Source organism: Pyrgilauda ruficollis, unplaced genomic scaffold (genome assembly GCF_017590135.1).
Source record: "Pyrgilauda ruficollis isolate IOZ18807 unplaced genomic scaffold, ASM1759013v1 scaffold23, whole genome shotgun sequence".
Classification (NCBI taxonomy): Eukaryota; Metazoa; Chordata; class Aves; order Passeriformes; family Passeridae; genus Pyrgilauda; species Pyrgilauda ruficollis.
This window is the reverse complement of record NW_024522539.1, coordinates 16,061,971-16,082,368: the sequence shown is the minus strand read 5'-3', so window position 1 is coordinate 16,082,368 and position 20,398 is coordinate 16,061,971. Positions and strand designations below refer to the sequence as shown.

Below are 20,398 nucleotides of genomic sequence, written 5' to 3'. Positions count from 1 at the left end.
AAGTCCTGAAAGTTTTATTGCGCCCCCCCCGAGCTCTGCCGCCGCGCTCAGTCCGCCGGCGCCGATGCTGCTGAGCGGAGCGGCCGGCTCGGAGCGCGGCGGCTGCAGCGGCGGGGCGGGGGCCGGCGGGGCCCCGCAGTGCGTGGGCACCATGGCCCGCTGGCTCCGCGAACACCTGGGCTTCCGCAGCGCCCGGCCCGCGCCACCCGCGCCGCCCAAGCCCGACTACCGCGCTGGGCCGCCGCCTCAGCCGCCCCTGCCGCCCGGGGGCGCGGCCGAGCCCCTGGCCGCCGCCCAGCCCGACATCGTGGCGGCCTACCGGCTGCAGAAGGAGCGCGACTTCGAGGACCCCTACAGCGGCCCGCCGCCCGCCGCCGCCCCCGACGGGCCCCGCTACGTCTCGCCCAAGCACCGGCTCATCAAGGTGGAGGCGGTGGAAAAGGTACCCGCCAGCCCCTCGCCGCCGCCGCCGGTGCCGGCTCCCCCCAGCTCGCCCCCGGCCGGTCCCGAACCGCCCGACGAGCCGCCGCAGGAGGTGAGTGACCGGACACGGGGCCGCGGTGCTCTCCCCGCGGTATCCCGCCACTTGCGATATCCCGAGTGACCGCGCCGGAGGCTCGGCCCCTGCCGGGAGGAGCAGGACCAGGACCCTAGGGGCAGGTGGAGCCTGAGCCCCCGGTCACGGAGATGGCCTCGGTGATCCCGCCAGACTGTTGGCATCCGCAATAAGGAGCAGGGTTAGATCCTCGAGCGCCGAGGGGGGGCACGGCCAGGCTCCACGGGGCTCCCGTGTCGCCTTCCCCCTGTGCCCCGGCAGCACCGGCATGCCGGGCACACGTCAGCGGGAACGGGGGCGGCCCCGGCATCTCCTGCGGCTCCCGCGGGAGGCAGGTATGATCCCCAGCGGGAAGCGCGCTCGCAGAGGAGCACAGCACTGTCTGCGGTGCCCTCCGACGCTGGGGCCCGTGACCCTGGGCCTCCCAGCGTTCCGTACCTGGCGGATCTCCCTCTGCCCGCTTGCCCGGGCTGCCTGTGCCAGCGGCGGCGGCCGGACCCCCAGAGATGCCGCGCTGCTTTGTCAGGGAGCCTCAGCGCCTCTTTGTCTGCCGCCACCCCCCGCCGGCTTCTCCAGGGTTGAGAGCAGAACCTGGAGCTCTGGTGCTGGCAAGGAGGCGAGAAACATCCCCGGTGAGAGGTAGGAGCTGGGCAGAGCTCCCCATGGGGAGACGGGCTCAGAGTGCACCGGGAGCTGGTGGAGGATAAGCCCAAGCGGGGCTGCGGCCGTTGGTGCCGAGCCTCCCTTTGGAGGAGAGGCTGATGCGGGGACTGCGCAAATAAAGGCAGGAGCGGGTAATTAGTGCCCGCTGGCGCTGCCGCCTGCAAGACGGGGCTTGTCAGGCGAACTCGACGGGACTGTAGATCTGGCTGGTGGAGGGAATCGCGGATACAGTCAGTGATGCCATCCGTGGTCCTGGCACTGCCGGGCGGCACAATGAAATGAGCACCGGGAAAAATCTGCTAGGGAATGTTTTAAGCAGATAGAAAAACTTGTTGCTGGTGGATCTTGGGAAGTTGCCTGTACTGACTAATTGCTTTTAGAAGATTTCTCGAGTGGCCCAGCAGAGCTCCCCCTTTGAGCTGGGTAAACTGGCTGCTGCAGGCAGCAGAGGGGGATGAGGAAGGTGGCACTGGTAGTAGGGACCAGAGGAGCCACCGTGGTGCTGTGGTTTGCTGAGGCAGTCTGGATGGTTTTTCCTCTGGAATATGTGTGCAGGATCAGAGCAGGAGCATGTGGACTCGGGCTGTGATGTGCAAAGGGCTGACACAGAGCTGTGGGAAGCAGGGACTGCTGACAGATACAGCCAGGCTGTTTGGGGATCCAGAGGCTGGGGAGAATCTGAGAAGTTTGGAGAAAAGTCAGAAGCTGGGATACATTTGGGGAAACTGTGCTCAAACCGTGCTAGGCTGAAGACCCTTCATTGTTCCAAGATAGGCAGTGATTAGATTACTGATGGTCTTGCATGCCACTGTAGGGAGGAGACTTCTAATTCTTTAGGGCTCTGGTATGTAATGGACACAGAGCTCCAGAGCCTGGGCAAAACCGGAGTAAAAGTGGAAATATTTGATAGTGCTTGCAGCTGTCCATTTATACAGTTTTCCTGGAGAAGCCAGGGAATGTCCACCATGTAGAGCAACTGTGTTGGGCTGAAAAGCCCTTTGCAGCTCTCATCTACTGGGCTGAACAGTGGGAGGGTTCCCCAACTGCTCCAACATCATGGTGGCTCTTTCTGAGGGTGGTACAGAAGGTGGTACAGCTTGACATCTTGGTGATGTCAAGCTGTCCAGGAACAGGGCAGGGATACTGGAGCTGGGCTGGAGCCTCTGCTGAGATGATGGTTGTGCAGGGGGCTCAGTGCTCGCAGACTTAGGAAGAGGCACTGTTCCCTGCGTGCTGCAGGGACAAGACTACAGACCTCTTGGGTTGTGGTGATGCTGGAGGTTAAAGAAGTACAATTCTGTGTACAGACAAAGCTGCTGGAGCAGAGAGGGTTTTTGTTAATGATAGGTGGGGAAAATCACTCTAATAAAATATGCAGCCCTTCCAAGTGGGGACGATTAGGATGGAGACGAGTGGAAAGAGCAGTCACTGGTTCCTGATTGTGTGGTTTGGCTGAGACCATGTGGTTTGTTGTGGCTGGGGGCTGACTGTGCTCCCTGGGCACCCCGTGCCTGCTGTAGCTGTCGTGCTTCTTCTGGAGAATGGAAAGGGCAGGAACATCTTGGTGCAGGAATCCTTCCTGCCTATGCTGCACGATGCTTTGCTGCTGTAGCACGAGCTGTCACATCTTTGCACCTTCTCTGGAATCTGCAGCATCCTGTGGGGATTCATTAGAGCGAGCTCTGCAGTGGCTGGTGCTGCTTTCCAACCTCTGCTGGAAATGGTGTGGACAGCAATGTCCTCCTCAGTCTGCTTGGTGTGCCAGGCCTTCCCCCACAGCAGTGGACAATGGGCTGGCCCTGTGCCCTTCACCTGAGCCAGGTGGATATTCTGGAGGTGTCTTCCCTGCTGTGTTTGGATTAGGCACCAGAAGCAACGCCACTGGGATGCAGTGGGGAGAGATGCACTGAGGGACCTGCTGCTGCCTGCACCCAGGACAAGCTTGAGGGTGGGCTTGGGGATCTGCCTGAGGACATCTTTGTCCTGTGCCCACCGGGAGCAGTCGCTGCTGCTGCTCTTGCCGGGAGTGCAGGGTCAGTGCCGCAGGGTGTGGGAACAGCCGGTCAGGAAGCTCTTGGGTGTGTGTCTTTCCTGCGAGAGCCTCCTCCATCTGAGTCATCTTACGCGCTGCCGATGGTGTGCTGTCCGTGCCGTGTGCCCTCCTCCTGTGCCACGGCTGCAGCCCTGGGCTCCCTGCCCAGCCCAGCTGTCCCCTGTGGGCCGTGCACCAGACCCTTCTTGGAAGGTCAGCGCTGTGTTTGCTTTTGGGTTTGGCTTCGGTGTCTGCCAAAAGCCGAGCTGCCAGATGTGTAAAACTGGAGGAATTTTGCACCTGACGGAGGTTGCTCAATTTACCAATCTTCTGAGGAGACCCCAAATGTGCTTTACCTCCAGGGCAGGAAACTAGTTTTTAAGGTGGAGGATCTCCTCAGGAATCCTCTGCAAACCTCTGTGTAGAGTGAAACATCTTGTTGTGGCAGAAGGTGGTGGCAGGTAGAATGTTTCTGAGCAAGATGGGACAAAGAGCTCCAGCTCTGCCCTGGGATTTTGGTGTCTGAACTGTGAATGCTCTTGAAGAGATTTGATCTGTCACCTTCACTGGTAGGCAGCATAAAAGCTGTTTGACTGTGAGAACCCAGCGATGATTTGGTTCTTTGCATTAATTTTGATTTACTTCTTTTCCCCTTGCTGTTGGCATGTATAATAGAGTGAGACCAGCCTCAGCGCTGCAGCAGGGATCTGGGTTTGCATTGCTGCGGCAGATAAACATGTGAAAAACACTCGTGCTCAAGCAGGATATGTGTCCAGGTGCCAGTGGTGCTTGGCTGCTCCCTGAAGGACTGATCTGCACCAAGATGGTGGCTTTGCATGTCAGGCTTTTGCTCTGCACCCAAATTATTTCAAATCTAGCAAAGCTTGTGCTGTGTATAAGCAGGGGATGCCTCCACAGCCGTGTGGTGGGATCGGATGGCAGTGAGCAGCTCCCTCAGCAACACGGAACATGAGCAAAGCATGGAAATGCCTGGCCTTGAAGCAAAGTGGGGGGGCTTAGGGCACCCCTGGGAGCTGCCTTGGCAGTGGCTGTGGCCCCCTCCCACTCTTGGGAGCAGCAGTTTGTACTGTGGCTGCTGCTGAGAGCCCTGCATGGCTCATAAAGCCCAGGACTCAGATTAGGAAATGTCAGAGATTCAGTTTCCTGGGCAACCGTAATACGGCCCCATGTGCAAGGGCATTAGGATGTGCCCAGTAATTGCATGATCCCTGCTGTTTGCCCCATTCCTGGCACTGGCTGGAGCCTCCAGCCCCTCAGTCTTGGGGCTTGAGGCACCATTCTCCTCGGCTTGCTTGTCCATCCCAAGGTTGTGATGCTCCTGGAGGCGGTAATTGCCTTCCCACCTTTTCTGTAGTCGTCTTCCCACCTGTTCTGGTTCTCTGCTGTATTATCAAACAATTTGAAAAACAAATGGATTTAAGTTCTCGTCACCCTACAGTTGGGAGACCTTGCTCCTATGAAGTGGCATCCTTGAGGCAGTGGAAGAGCAAACCAGTGTGGCAAATTCCCCCCAGACCCAAGGAGCTTGCCTCTAATCAGAGCCATTTGCTCTGGGTCCATGCTGAACTCAGCAAATCACATTCTCTCCCAACAAATTCCATCTAATCTCTGCTGAGTGCCTCTGCAAACTTCTGCAGGCAAAATATCCAGTTTTAGGGGTCTTGACAGAGACCTGTTAGGATTCTCCACCATCCTCTGCTTTCTAGACCTGGAAGCATCTGTGTGGGGGCCACTCTGTGAGCCTGCTGGAGCTTGTGCATTCCTCCTTGGGAAGCCAGCCCTAAACACAAGGAAATAAGGTTGGGTTTGATGATCTTGGAGGTCTTTTCCAACCTTAATGATTCTATGACAGTGACCACTGCATGCAGGTTAGCCTCCTGACCCCGTCTGAAGCTGCTGTGTATGTATGGTGCAGAGAGAGGGTCCAGGACTGGCACCAGTAGCAAGATAGGTCTGTGCCTGTCTAGGAAATGTGGTTCATGGCAGGTTTGAATGTGGTCAGGTTGGGACTGAGGAACAGACAGCTAACCCCAGGAGGGTCAGCAAACTGCATTTCACAGCCCCCGAGCATGCTTGGAGCCATGAGAGCTCTGCTAAAGTTAGTATTGAACATGGCACAGCCCATTCACCCACCCTGGCTGTTGAGCTGGTGCATTTGTGTGTGTAGGGACGCTGCTGGCACACCCATGCCTCCATTGTCTTGAGCACATGTGCAAAGATGCTGCTGCTGTCACAGGGCTGTGCTCTGCAGGTGTTAAGGTGCAGCAAGAGCCTCTGCAGCTTTCGAGGCATGGGAGAGGCCATGGGATGTCCTGGCTGTTTGGAGCAGCTTCACTGAGATCTCAGGCAGCAGGGGGAAGCAGGTCCTGGTTTACCAAGCAGCTGCCAAAGTCACCAGCGACTTGCATTTCCCCTGGGGAATTTCACCGTGGTGGTGGCGAGCCAAGGGCTGCAGACCCCTGGGCTCAGCACTGCTCCTTTGTGTCCCCAGTGCTTGACAGGGCCTGAGTGATGCCTGGCACCCCTCGGATGATAGAGGTGAGAGCAGATTGCCTGTCTCCCCCTGCAGAGCTGGGGGCTGGCTGCTCCTGAGCCGTGTCCTGGCTCGCTGCCCCCTGCCTGGGGTGGAGCCGGTACTCTGACACCATCTGTCCTCTGCCTTGCCGAGGGGGGAGAGCATCTGCAGCTCCCGTGTCTGAACCCTGTTCTGCTCCTCCTGTGGGGCAGCTGGGATGTGGTGTGGGGATGATCACAAGCAAGCGCTTGCACCCTGGCATGGAGGGACCAGGCTTGGAGAGCTGATCCTGTTCCCCATGCATCAGCTGCCCGTGGAGCTGGGACATTTAGGGAGGAGGTGGTGAGCCAGGCACGGAGAGCCATGTGCCTCATGTAGCTCACAGGGGTGCCAAGTCTTAGGACTGCATGGAGGTGTTTACAGTTCCAGTTCCTGTTCCCTTTTCCTGCTGGGTTTTCTGTCACAGGCTATTGTTGGGCATTTTGCGCAGGAAGGAGGGAGAAATCTTTTGTTTTAAGCTGATTATTGGAGCTGCAGGGGAATGTGTGAGCAGCCGTGGTCTCTGTGGCTGGTCAGGAGCAGGGCAGCATAGTGGTGAGGATGGAGCCTGGCACCAGGTGGGATCAGGCAGCTGCCACACCATGCTTGGGACATTTGGTGCTTGCTGTGGGACACTGCAGAGCTCGTTTTGTGGTAGCAAATCCCCCCAAGCTGGGGATTTACATCCTGGTAGGTGACCAGACCTTGCTAAGGTGCTTGGGTACATTTGATTGCTGTGGAAATATTGTCTGGTCCTACTTTGGGGCTGGAGGTGGGATGTACAGCTCCAGGCTTCTTGAGGACTGCAGGGTCATGTGATGGGGTGCTTTGACTGGGAAGCTGCTGAGATGCTAGAGCAGGTATGTGCCTCCAGTGCTGGAGGGGATTGAGCTCTGGGACATCCCCCATATCCTACTGCAGGATCCTCTCCTTTCCACTAGTAAGCACAAATCTCAGGAATTTAGTGCTGACCTTGTGACATGGCACTTGAGAAACTCCTGGTCTGGCTTCCTGGAGGAAGGTTCTATCTTGTCTTACTTAACTTAGGATGTGTCTGGAGATGCTGTGGTGGCCTGGGAAGGAGTGGAGAGGAAGCCATAGGCTATTCTTAGCCCTTTTGTCAGAAAAGCTCTTTGAATGAGTGCACAGGAGCCCTGGAAAATAACCAGTGAGTTCCTAGTTGTGCCAGTGCCAGCTGACACCCCGATTTTGGGATCTGTGTCCCTTCTCCACCTTGGGAAAGGAAATGTGGCTGTGTGCAGGAGAGCATCTGTGTGCCATGGAGGAGTAGAGCACTGCTGGCAGCCCTGTGCTGCGGTGGGGACCGGGCCAGGGCATCTATGTGGGTGCTGGCAGTTTGGCCTGATGGTGAGGGAGGGGCAGAGCTGCCTTCTGCTCTGCTTGGCTCCAATCTCAGCTTTCAGGACAAAGGCTGGAGCATTTCCACGGCCGAGTGCCGGTGCCTGGAAAGCTGTCAGCTGCCTGCTGGGCTCTGCAGGGCTGCCACGGTGTGGGTTTGGGTTCTCAGGGTCACTCTGGCTGCTGCTGGAGGAGCTCATGGTGGGCTCTTCCTTCCACCTCCCAGTAAAGGCAGAGAGTGCCTTAACCCTTTTCCTATTCTTCCCCTTTTCCAGCTGGCTGTTCTGGAGGACTATGCAGATCCCTTTGATGCGGCACAGGTGGCAGGTAGCCAGGCAGGGCTGGAGAAGGTGATGGAGAATGACGGATATATGGAGCCGTATGAAGCCCAGAAGATGATGGCTGGTAAGGTGGAAGGCATCACGCAAAGGCCACTCTTCACACCTCTGGTCCCTGAGTTTGGTGGCCACTGTATTCTGCTCCTTGTAGCCCCCACATAAGGCAAACCTGGGTGATGGTTCTGGTGGGGCACAGCTATTTTGCAGGCAAATTTTCCCAGCTTTATCCTTGTGCACGCACTGGGTTTGCAGGAGCCTGCAAAGACTGTCTGAGCACTGCAGGCACATCTCTCCCTGCGATGCTGTCCCCCAGGACCCCAGCTGCCAGGTTGAGTCAGGAGAGACCTGACATTCCATGCATCTGGCTTAAAACTAAGATGGATGTGGGAGCTATTTAATTCAGTTAGGACTGGGGCAGAACACGCTGTGTCTGCTGCAGCAGCAGGGCCCCCAGTGGGTCTGTCTAGGGCTGGAAAGCTGGCGAGCTGGGAGCATGTGCTCCTGAAGGCAGTGCTCAGGGTCACCAAGCTGGCTCTGGCTCTGCTTTGCAGCTCTGTGGTTTTCCTGGAGTAAGTGGTTTCTGGAAAGCTCATGGCTTTTTGAAGTAGTCCGTTATATTTCTTGGAAAAATCAGCAAGCAGTGGAGAGACTGCTTGTGCCTGTGGGAGAGACTTTGTTTTGCTTGAGGGAGGGGCTTTTTATTAAACCAACCACTCTGGGTGTCCAGGGGAGAAACCCAGCCTCACTGCTTGCAGGAAGACAGGCTCAGGGTGCTCTGTCCCCATGGACCCCATTTTGCCAGGCTGCCCAGGAGTGGGGGTGTGGGACTGTGGGGATCTTTGTGCTGTTGAGCAGCTCTCCTGCTCCTGGCAGCTGCTTGTTGTTTCCTCCTCTGCTGATGCTTCCTACCCCATTTTACCACGGGTGACATTGATGCCTGTCATCTAGCACCGTTCTGGGGGACCATGACTGTGTTGGGCAGGAGGCTCATGGTGTTTTCCCTCTGCTCTGGGCAGAGATCCGCCAGAAGGGCTTGCGGGAGGCTCCCGCCCGGCCGCTGCACCTCTACGACACTCCCTATGAGCCTGTGCTGGACATGGACAGTGACTGCTCGGCGTGCCCCAGGCCCAGGGAGTCCCGGCTGCCCGAGGATGATGAGAGGCCACCAGAGGAATATGACCAGCCCTGGGAATGGAAGAAGGAGCGGATCTCCAAAGCCTTCGCAGGTGAGTGATGGGAGCAGCCATAAAGCAAACAACACTTTTTTGTGAAGCTGGATCTTGGGGTTCCTTCATCTTCTGGGGGTCAGTAATGTTGGTCTCTTCATTTTCATAGCTGAGGGCGTACTTGTGCTCTTGCAGAAGCTGTTTCTCTGAGCAGGGAGCCAGGCTGGACAGAGTGATGGATAGAGCTGCCTTGGTAACCTGTCCAACACCTGTGTCCCATTGCCTCTTCCATGCTCCAGCAATCACAGCCTGTGGTGCAAATTGACACCCTCAGCCTTGCAGGGATAGGTTCTACCCTGGACTCAAGCAGATCCCTCCTTCCTCAGGGCAGGAGGATACCCAAGGAGCTTTCGTCCAGCCCCCCTGACCTATTTATCCGTGCTGTGGGATCGATTGTGTTTGTGTTTGGTAATGAGGAAATCCATGCTGTGCATTAGCGCTGGCTCCTTGCCGGTGCTGGCTAATTGCTATGCTCTTATCAAGGATGCATTTTAATTGCAGCATTGTGTGTCTGTGCTGCAGCTGGTGCTGAGGGTGCTCAGGCTGGTGGCACTGTGTGGAGATGATGGCAGAGAGAGATGTGGAAATTTGGGGTTGGGGAGTGGTTCACCTATTGGGTGTGGGCACTGCGAGCTGGAGATATGTGTGCTGGGCCCAGTGTCACAGTGTCACTCGTGCTTGGGGTACCAGGTCCCACAGCACCCTGTTCCGAGGATTCGGCGTGTCGGGCTCCATCATGGAACACCGTGCTCTGCTGGGCTGGGTTTGTGCTGAGGTGTCTGTGCTCTGGATGGAGCTGCCTTACTTGATACCCACGGGTGGAAGTGGTGTGTTCACAAGTCTGGCTCACATGTGGGTGCTGCCCAAGGTGCTTCAGGCCTGCTCTGAGTCCCGAGGGAGTCAGGTTGCTGTTCGCTAGGCCACGCTGGGACCTGCTGCCTGTATTTTCTGAAGCCACAGCAGATCCTGCTGTGTTTCATGGGGTGTTTCTTCTCTTCAGTGATGCCAAAATATCTCTGCTGGCCCATTTCCCCTTTGAGGGGTCCGTGGGACCCCTGCTGATGGGCAGCTGCCACTGGTACAAGGCTGCAACCGACTGGTGCCTGGCAGGGAAATGTGGAGCCTGTGCGTCGCTGGCAGGTACCTAGGGCAAGACAGATGCACAGGCAGGACAGATGGCAATGGGATGCTTGGCCAAGACCCCCAGACAAACAAGTATGTGGAATGGGGTGATTGCAGGCAAACCCCAGAGAGGGTTGGCTGGAAAAACTGATGGAGTAGCAGGGTCTCTCCACTGGGAATGTGCCCCACCTCAGGCCTGTCCCTGCTTGGCACTGTGGAGGGGATGAGATGGCCAAGCTGATGTAGGGCTCCTGGGAATTTAGTCCTCAGGTCTTTCCTCCCCAACTGCTCTCCTTCTCTGTGGGTCTCTGGTGTCGCTGATGTTTTTTTCTAAACCCTTTCTTTCTCTTTCTTTCTCTCTCTTTCCCACACCCTCCCCACCCCCATCCAGTTGAAATCAAGGTCATTAAAGACCTGCCATGGCCCCCGCCGGTGGGACAGCTGGACAGCAGTGAAAGCCCCCCGGATGGGGAGGCTGGTGCCCCCATCCCTCCGCAGCACGGCCAGCACAGCTACGAAGACGCCAATGGTGGGTCTTGCGTGACAGCGGCGTGTCCGGGGGGGCTGCAGCCCGTGCTCGCTGTGACTCTGGACCGCTGTGATGGCTTGGGGCTTGTCCTGGGCAGTGCCAGACATGACCCTCCTCCTCTGCCCTCCCCCAGCTCCCTCCTGGCCCCTTCAGTTGTCGTGTGCTGGACGCCAGTGTTTGTCCTGCTGTTCCTTCTGCTGCAAAGAGGCACTAGCTCTTTGGAGCCTCTTTGCTCTCAGCAGCAGAGCTGCTCTGGGGGATTATTCCGCGGCATGGCAGAGTTGTTACTGTCCCTTTTGTTCTCTCCTCTTTGCCTCCAAATTCCCAACATTTCATGGCTGCTTTTAAGGTCTTCTCAACAACTGCACTGAGTATTTAGCTGATGTTTTCTTTCGTTGACTGACTTTCAATGTCCAGGTCCCTTACAGGTGTGTTAGGAGCTAATTCAGATCCCAGTGCTGAAGCTGGGGCTGTTTTCCCCCTCTTCATTATTTAGCACTGCTCCATTTCCTCTGCTGTTTTATTACCTTGCTGCTTAGTGTCAGGAGGTCCCTGTGGATTCTCCACTCTTGCTTTTGCTATCCTGAGCAGCCAAATCTCCCAGGTACACTTTGTCATCTCAGGTTTGCCTTGCTGTGAAACCTTTTTTGTGTGTGCTGAGCACAGAGCCCCTGGGTAAATCCCCTTTGGATGCTGCTGGCAGTCTCACTTATGAAAGCCAAATATTGCTGCTTCTCTTTTAACCCTTTATTAATATTTCAAGGACCTTGCTCTTATGCTGTGGTGAATTAGGATTTTGCCAAGAGCATTAGGTGGGGGGAGTTTGTGGAGCTGGGATGCAAGCTGTGCCTGTGTAGCAGCGTGCAGGGCCTGCCTGTGTGTCACTGACGCTGTCCGGGTGGGCACACACTGCAGTGCCAGCTGCAGATGTCTGATTTCCTTATCTGCAGCTACCCAGATCCCTGCAGAGCTGCATAAGATAAAAGCCAGTGTGGCTTTTGCTGCCTTCTGGGTGGGCTTGAGCACAGGCTGCAGGTGATGCCTTATTTTGGTGCTGATGGTGGGGGCACTCGAGGGCAAAGTGGCTGCTCTGCCTGGGCTTTGTTGGGTGTTTCCCAAACCTGTAGGGATGCTGCAGGCTGAGATCAGTCCTCGAGAAGAAAGGTCTTGGCAGGTGGGAATTTTCTGATCCTCTTCCTGCAATGCATGCAGGTATCAAGACAAATTAATCTCTTTGTTATGCAGCCTCTTTTTTTCCCCATCATTTATTATCCCCACAGTTGCTCTGACATGCATCCTGCTCCTGATGAACACATCACTCTGTCGTTTTTCCTGGTTTTAGCAACACAGAGTCTCTTTTTTTTCCCTCTGACTTGCCTTGCTTTGTTGTATTAAGTTTATCTTGCCAGAGTTTTGTCTCATTTTCTATTTCCCATGTCTGGGGGTGACTTGAACGTCTTGAAGGATGTCTTCTTCTTCCTAAGGGCTTGTTTTTAATATCCTGTTTAATCATGCACCTGCCTCTGTCTCCCTCTGACAGGTGCAATGCATTTCTTTTGAGCCTGTAACGCAATGACTTTGTGCTGCCAGCAAACACTTGGGCTGTTTGATTGCCTGGCTTTTTAACAATTGCCCCAATTTTTTAAGGTGATGAGTTGAAATTGGAGCCTGTGTGTGATGTACAAGAGCGAGCATGGTCGGTGAAAAGCCAGAGCGCTGCAGAAGCAGAGCTTGTCAAGCCATAATGCCAGGCACCTCCTCCTTGAGCCGTGCTCAGGGTGGTTTATGCCATGCTAAGCTGCAGAGGATTTTGGCTGGGTTTGCTTTTGGCTGCCTTCCCCTCCTTGCAGTGCTTGGGGGGCTGGAGTCCTGCTCACCTGCACAGGGCCTGGACAAGGTATCACTCAAACAGCTTAGAGGATGCCCTGCTAGAGAGGAAAAGATCCCTCTGGCTATTTTTTGCCTCCCCATCCAGCAGCCAGAAATCACGGAGAGTTGTCCTGTCTGGGGCATTCGAGAAGTCCTAGGGCATTTCTGGGCTTGGCTGCCTCCAGGGTGACTGTGCTGCCACAGTGTCAGCCCCTGGCAGCCGCACACTGTGGCAGCTCTGCCTGATCAATAAGTCATTTGTGCAAGGGGGTTTGTGGTACAGGGGGCAATAATGAACTCTTGAGAGGAAAGAGAAGCAATATTGTTAATGCTGAAATCATCCTGCATGGAAATAACAGGCAGTGGGAGGCCAGGTCCCTGGGGCACAGCTTGGTCAATCCCCCGCACTCACGGCTGTGGCTGGGCTGGTGACAGGCAGGTGGCAGTGTTAGGGAGGTACCTGCAGTCAAAATATCCCCTTCCCATCTCGGAGAATTGTTTTTTCACCCCCTGTTTGTTTATGTTAGAAGAACATGTCCATCGGTTCCAAACTGGCAGCTTCCTTTAGCTCCATCTATCCCCTCTTCTTCTGAGATTGGGGAACCTCTTCTTGCAGCATCTCACTTAACCCTGTACCACAGCCACTGAATCTATTTTTGCATTAGCAAAACCTTGTGAGCTTTTGAAACCTCCCTGGAAATGTCTTCCATGGGCTCAGCTACTGGCTCCAGCCTGGGCACTGCTGTGAGCAGCAGCCCAAGAGCTGCCCTGCCCTTGCTTAGACCAGGGGGATGGGGCAGTGTGAGGTGATCCAGTGTGATGTAAGTGGTTCTGGCTCTTCCTGCCAGAGGAAGTTAGGATCCCAGCCTGTGATGTGTGTCTGTCTTGCAGGTCCATCGGAGGGGCTGGGGTACGGCCGCACCTCGCCCTGCAGGGAGGAGAAGGCCAGGGCTGTCCTCAGGCATGGCTCCAGCAGCCTCAAGAACACAAAGACACTGACAGCTGAGCCTGGCCCCTTTGTTGGGGAGAGGATTGACCCTGCCCTGCCCCTGGAGAGCCAGTGGTGAGTCCTGCCTGCCCAGCACGGCTGCCTGACCCTTCCACCTGCACTGGGGAGCCCTGTGGCCACACCATGAGGATCCCTGGGGCAGACTCACTTCTTCCTTTCTTCCTTGGCTCCACATTTCAGCCTGTTTATCCCTGCCCCTTGTCTCCCAACCCCAGTGGTGCCACCCCCTTTCCCTGAGTGTGGCTGCAGTCCCTGGGGAGGTGCTGGCATTGCTGCTGCCCCAGGGCAGAGCCTTTCCCACGGTGTGTGCTGTGTGCCCAGCACAGCAGAGCCCTCTCCCCCTGCTGCCCCAGGGCAGAGCCCTTGCCATGCTGTGTGCTGTGTGCCCAGCACAGCAGAGCCCTCTCCCTGCAGCTGGTACCACGGGGCCATCAGCCGGACGGACGCGGAGACGCTGCTGCGGCTGTGCAAGGAGGCCAGTTACCTGGTGCGCAACAGCGAGACCAGCAAGAACGACTTCTCCCTCTCCTTGAAGTGAGTGAGCCTGCCAGGCCTGGGGGGTTGTGGACCCACAGCAGAGGTGACCCTTAGGTGGGTGCCGCAAGTGAATTGTGCCCGTGCTAATTGGCTAACTATGAGATGACCACGAGCAGGCAGAAATGGCTGCAGTGTGCACTTCTCTGTGGTGTGGCACAGGTTTGTGGTTTGGTGTCTGGTAAAAATGTCTCTCAGGAAGATCTAGAGGCCCGCTGCTCTTCCTTGGCAGTGCTAATAATCCCTCAGATTAATCAAATGGCATGCCTCACTTCTCAGTCAAATGGGTCTGGTTACAGCTTCCAGCTCTGTTTTCTTGTTCCCCCTTTTTTTGTAGCTTAGTTTCATGGGAAGAGAAAGTTTGTAAGAGCCTGCTTGTTGATGGAAATATGGGTACCCATCCTTGCCTCCCCAGCAATGGATGTGTTCCCTTGCTCAGCTGTAGAGAGGGCTTTACCCTGCTCTGGTTTGCCAGTAGGGAAACTTCATCTCCACAGCACAGCTTGGTTTCTGCTTGCAGTTTTTGGGGAATCTTCATATTCTCCCCAAGTTTTCCAGATTCCCTGGATGCCAAAATTGCATGAAGCATCTCTGCAGGTGTCCTGACGGGGGGAACTGCCCACAACTCCTCATCCAGCTCTGTCCTGGCTCTTGGGGCAGCACGAATCCACAAAATCAAACCTGTTACTGTCTGAAGATGATGATGGATGAGCAAATACCTTCTTGCTCTTCTGCTGGACAGCTATATTATCTCTGTTCCTGCCAGATGGGAAATAAGTATTCATTGAGCACTTCAGCTATCCCTGCCCAACAACAGCCTCTTAACCTTGTGCTTTTCTCAGTATACTTTGAGTTTCCCCAGTGGTCTTTCTACCTGCATTGCTCCCAAGGGGTATCAGCCTCTCTGTTTATTTCCCAGTGGCACAATTGTAAATTAGATTGCTCTCTCTCCACATTTTTTTCACTCTTTTGTTGCCTTCAACACCAAACCAGGGCAGGAGCTCCACTGAAAATATACTTTCTTCCTTCTGCATTTAGAGCTTTCAGATCAGCCAGTAAACCCTTCTGGAGTAGCTCCCTCCTTTCCCTTTTTTTGGTCAGAATTTTTACTGATGATTTAATTTTTACTGACATTTTAATTTTCTGTGTTTTTTCCTTGCCCTGGCTTGTGAGCCATTTTGGAGCAACAGCTTCTTCTGGCTGGTGAGCTGCATTTGAAGCTGCAAGAGGTCTCACCATTGCCTTGTGAGTGGCATTAGGCAATTGTGTGTTGGAGAGCCTGGGAGGTGGCATTCCATCACCAAAGGTGGCTTTTCATCACCTCTCCACAAGCCAGTCACCTGTTTCTTAGTGGTTTTTTCCTTCTTGCCATCATCCTTAGTCTTATGGCAAAATCCTCCTCTCAGAGGGCATGTGTGGCTAGGCCATGGTGTGCAGCAGTATTCCACCTTCTCCAGCCCATCAGGGAGTTGCTTGGGCATTGCCTGTCTTTGCAGAGTTTGTGGAGAACCCACAGCCCTGGGAGCAGGATTTTTACTCCACTGCCTTTCTCTGTCGAGCCTGTCCAAGGAAAATCCCCTGGGATGCTTTTTATATAGCTGTAAGCTGGCTGTCTGCAGCTCTCTCTATTATTTTTTTTTAACTTTTTTTTTTTCCTTGAGGAAGGAGGCACAGCCAAGGAGATGGTCTGAAAAGCGTTCCAATGCTGACCTAAAGTACTTTGGTGTTGCTTTAAAGGAAAATATGCACAAGAGAGAGCAGCTAGGAGCAGGTCAGGTAGCTGGAAGGATTTAACCCTGCTGTGACAGTCCTGGCTGGTCCAGGCTAGGCAGCCCCACGCTGCCTGTCATGGACAGGGTCATGTCATTGCCTCAGATGCTGGAGTGAGTCCCTCCTGGCTGGTGCCTCCACGAGAGTGGCTGAGGCCACACTGCAAAGCTTTGTGTCCTTCCTTGTGCCTGCAGAGGTGCTCAGCAGGAGCAGCACCCACCCCTTGTCCTGGCTGCTGGTGTTTGCAGCCTGTTCCCTTGGTCATCTCTCTAGGGCTGTGATCTCATCACATCCCTGAGCTTGTGACAAAGACCTGTGGAGCACTTTGGGCTAAGCACAACCAGTATCAGCTCTCCGTGGTTCCGTGTGGCAGCGCTCCCGTTCCCTCCCGACCGGGACACAAGACACGGCCAAGCTATTGCTTTTCCTCAGCCCATGTTGGGGGGCTGTGGCTGCCTCTCAGGACAGCTGGCTCCTTGCTCCTGTCTCTAAATGGATTGCAAAGCCATTCTGCTAATGCAGCTGGGCTGTCCATTATGGCCCATCTCCAGCCGGGGGGATGGGGCCGGGCTGTGCAGCACTCGAAGCAGTTCAGCATCACTGATGAGGTCCTGTCTGCTTTTAAGTCATCAATATTTTGCCGTAATGTGCAATCCAGACGCTGCAGACAGGCTGTGGCTCTCCTCGGAGACGCAAATTAATAGCAACAGGGCCATTAGTCCGTCACTTGGAATCAGTGTTTGTGGCAGGATCTGCCTGCACAGCCTGGCGTGGCTTGGTGCCCGTGCTGTGCTGGGAAACGGTCTTGCTGTGCTGAGCAGGTTTTATGGAGCCTGCAGTGGTGCCATGGGGAGAGGGGGAAGGAGAAAATCCTTTGGCTGTGGGCTAAAGGAGAAAAACCTGATTTGCCACGGTGAGGGTGGAGATCTGGGAGCTGGAGTCCCGGGAGCTGAGGGGATCTTGTGAGAACCAGAGCAGTTGCAAAAGGGGCTTTGTCACATGCAAGGAGCAAAAGCCACTACCCCTCCACGACCCTACAGCAAGCGCCCCTGCTGCTCTTGCCCAGGTGATGTCTTCCCTACCACACACACTCTGGGTGGGCCCTACATACCCCACTGCATGGCTGTGTTCCCCAAGGGGACGCTGTGCAGCATCACTGGTCACGTCCCTCCTTTGATCTGTGGGTGTTTTTGGAGTCAGCCAGGAGCAGGATGGTGCAGGCAGAGCCATGGCTGCAGACAGGAGCCAGCAGTGCCCCCCTCAGCTCCAGGGGCAGGCTGCCTGTGTCAGGGGGTCAGGAGATGAGGGGAGGCTGGGGCCAGCTGTACCCCCTAACCCTGCCTTGATCTGTCCTTACAGGAGCAGCCAGGGCTTCATGCACATGAAACTGTCGCGGACACAGGAGAACAAGTACGTGCTGGGTCAGCACAGCCCGCCCTTCGACAGCGTGCCGGAGATCATCCATCACTACGCCAGCCGCAAGCTGCCCATCAAGGGGGCCGAGCACATGTCCTTGCTTTACCCGGTGGCTATCCGTACCCTATAGTAATCACCCCCACGAGCCAGGCTCAAGGCTGGGTGCACCCAAAACTGGCCCATCCCCAGGGCTGAGCGCTGCCGTGCCAAGGATGGGCTCCAGACGGTCAGCCCATGAGCAGCTCGCTGGGCACAGCCGGTGCTGTCGGGGATTGCTGCAGCCGGGCCCCTCGTCCTGCTCTCCCAGGGGCTCCCCTGCACTGGTTTTGTGCTGGCATGGCACTGGAAGGACCCCCTGTGTGAGGAGCTGAGTGGGGCTCGCTGGCTGTCCACACTTCCACACCTGCCTCCTTGGCAGAGCTTGGGATGCCAGGACTGGAGCTGGGACCTTGGAGAGTCCAGGGAGGGGGGCAGTGTGTGTGAGTACGGGGATGAATCATCTGGTAGCAGGCTTGAGGTACCTCCATGAGGGTGCCTAGCTCTGCCCATGAGAGACAAAACAGCTGTGCTCGCAGGTAAAGAGGCTGGCAGGGGTGAGCAGGACCTGCCTGGGCCAGCAAGGCATGCAGAGTGCCAGGCAGGCTGCCCTTACTGCACCGCTGCTCAGTACTCACTGCCATCCTTTGCCAAACGTGAACAGTGACCGGCCTTGGCCCTGTGTGCAGCACCACTGCCTAATAAAGCAGTGCATGGTTGTCTCCTGCTTCATGGGACTGTGTGCCCACATCCCACCGGGAGTGGGGGATCAGTGTAGCAAAACAGTGGAAAGGGAAATTTTGTTACACAAAAGCTTAAAGGGAATTGATTTTCCCTGTGCCCGTTGGATCCACTGAGATTGGCGTGCCCATCCAGCCAGCGTCCCCTCTGAGACACAGGGGACAAAGGATTCTGGTGGTCATGTCCTTGCCATGTCTTTGAGACCATTTGTGAGCAGTGATGAGCTGATTTTGGACTTGCCTGTTACTCCCTGTAGAAGAGGGTGCTCTTTGGGATCTTTTGCCTTCTTGTTTTCCTTCACCTCTCGTAAATCTTAGGCAAAGTCCCAGAATTTCACAGAGCTCCTGATCTTCTCTGAGAAATTACTGGCTCCACTCCTGTTGTTTGTCTTCCTGACACCTTGTCTTTGGGCCAGCTTGCTCCTGGATTTTTTCAGCTGTACCTCTCTCTGGTGCTCTGTACTGTTTCATACATTGCCTGTTAACCTTGTTCCTGGTGTTGCTCCTATACCCATCGTGCACATACATGTCCTCTATCCATGCTTCAGCCTAAGCTCTAGCCTGCTGTTACTCTCCAGCAGCACATTCCCTTTCCCTGCTCTCTGGGTGGAGATGACAGCAGAAAATTCACTTTAGCCTGCAAAAACCTTTTCTGTTAGTGGAGCAAAGCCTTCGGGCATCGATGGGATGAGTTAGCAGTGGCCTAGTGAAGGCTTTGTGAAAAATCATCATCCTCCCTTCTGCCTGCTGCCAGGAGGAAGCTGTCCCTGCTGGTTGCTGGGGGACACTGAGGTGATTGATGGGACTGTGGGGATTTTGTGTGGGTGAGTGCTGCAGGCACTGCAGGAACCCTGCTCTGCCATCCAGGGTTTGGGGTTTTTCAGACTCAGTCTTAGCTGCGAGACAGCTGTCCTGGCTGCCCTGCACAGTTCTGAGCTGCTGTGGGGGCCGTGGGGCATGGCCAGTGTGGTCTGTGAATGCACCCCGTGACTGGGAGCTGCAGAAGCCCGGTGGGTTGGTCCAGGATGCCTCAGCCTCTGCCGCTCCTTAAAAGGCGTTGGATTGAGCTGGCCGGTGTCTCCTTACAGCCCACTTGGCTGCTGGCAGCTCTGGCTGCCTCTCTCCATCCCAGGGAGGCATTCTGTCCACTGGGGATGGAGGTGACTCCAGTGGGAGGGCTTTTCTCCCAGAGCCTGCAGGAAGGGCTGGAGATGCAGAAATCTGCGGCGATGCTGCTGGGTGCCCTTTCTGTGCTTAGGAGGTTTCAAGTGCCACTTAGCAGCCCCGCTGTGCCCTGATGGCTCCAGTGAAGAGCTCATCCTCTGTCTTCTTGGAAGCTGTGGGTGGGAAAGAGGCTTCCTGTGTCCATGCAGCTCCCCACATAGTGTGGGGCTGTTTTCCTGAGGAGCTGTGGGAGCAAACTGCCAGAAGGCAATCCTGGCTGTGCAGCCTTGTGGTGAAATCCTGCTCAAGCAGCCTGGCTCCATCTCAGGAGCATCCCTGCTGAGCACAGGGATGAGAGGAATGAGACCTGTGTGCATTGCACCAGCTGCCCAGAACCAGTCATGGACCAGCAGGACTGCCAGCAGCTGGGCTGTGTGTCCAAGTGCTCCAGAAAAATGGCTCTTGGTCGTTGCTGTGGGAATTACATTCCTCCTGAGCCCTTTCTTCTCCAGGCTAAAGAAGTGAAACCTCCTTGTTCTGCCCCCGACCATCCTCAGCAGGACTCTCTGACTCTCTTCATGTACCTGGAAACAGTATCCAGGTGTGGTCTCAACAATGCCAAATAAAGGGAAAAAAACCCCTTCCTTTGTCCTGACAACCAACAATAAATATCTCCAGTTCTAGCAGGAGTTTCTCCCCCAAAAATATGAACTTAAGTTCTCTTGAAAGGGTATTTTAGTGTTTCCTTTGCCATCCTGTGACTGAAGTGAGCATTGTTTGGGAATGGGGTGGGTGAGGGGAGGCATCCAGTAGGGCTAGAGGTGACAGGGATCCCTATTCATGAGGATGTTAATCCCCAGGAGGGAAAAGGGCATGAACAACCTTATGTGGCTTTAAGGTTAACCCTGTTGGGAGTATAAAGTTAGACCAAAGACCTTTGTTTGTAATAATTCCTAATCCACTTGTCCCAGTAATGCCCCATGTGCTCCCAGCTGCCGGTGTTCTGAATCCCTCCTCCCTCTGTCATTCATTGCTAGTCCCTCACAAAGCCCTCCACAGTCACAGGGCTGCTTTAGCATGCTGCAGCTCCTGATAATGGGGAAGGAAGTTTGTTTTGTAATTGGATTATCACTGATGGGAACAGCTTGTGCACAGTGTCAGGGCTGAGCTGGTGCAGCCCTGGCCTTGTGCCACTCTGCCTGGTTGTGGGTCAGCTTGGGGCTGTGTTAGTCCTGCTCAGGACTTCCCTGACCAAAATGATGCTCACAGGGCTGTCTCCCATGAAGACATGTTGGAGGAGTTCAGGCTGTTAAGCCTGGAGAGGACAAGACTCCAGGGAGTCCTTAAAGCCCCTTCCAGTGCCCTCAGCGTCTCCAAGAGAGCAGGAGAGGTATTTTGGACAAGGGCCTGGAGTACATGACAAGGGGGAATGGTTTCAAGCTGAGAGAGGCCAGGTTCAG

General features: G+C 55.3%; 1 protein-coding gene across 2 annotated transcripts; it reads left to right on the top strand.

The window, feature by feature from the left end:
- The first annotated feature begins 25 nt into the window (after nucleotides 1-25).
- Nucleotides 26-19,643, top strand: SHF (Src homology 2 domain containing F). 2 transcript variants are annotated; one of them, XM_041469149.1, is made up of 7 exons: nucleotides 26-535; nucleotides 7,461-7,590; nucleotides 8,540-8,749; nucleotides 10,263-10,400; nucleotides 13,161-13,332; nucleotides 13,693-13,812; nucleotides 16,942-19,643. In XM_041469149.1, the coding sequence occupies exons 1-7, from the start codon at nucleotides 65-67 to the stop codon at nucleotides 17,126-17,128; spliced, it is 1,428 nt and encodes a 475-aa protein (XP_041325083.1). In that variant the 5' UTR covers nucleotides 26-64; the 3' UTR covers nucleotides 17,129-19,643. The 2 variants fall into 2 exon arrangements, with proteins under 2 accessions (XP_041325083.1, XP_041325084.1); XM_041469150.1 differs by lacking the exon at nucleotides 10,263-10,400.
- The last annotated feature ends 755 nt before the right edge of the window (nucleotides 19,644-20,398 follow it).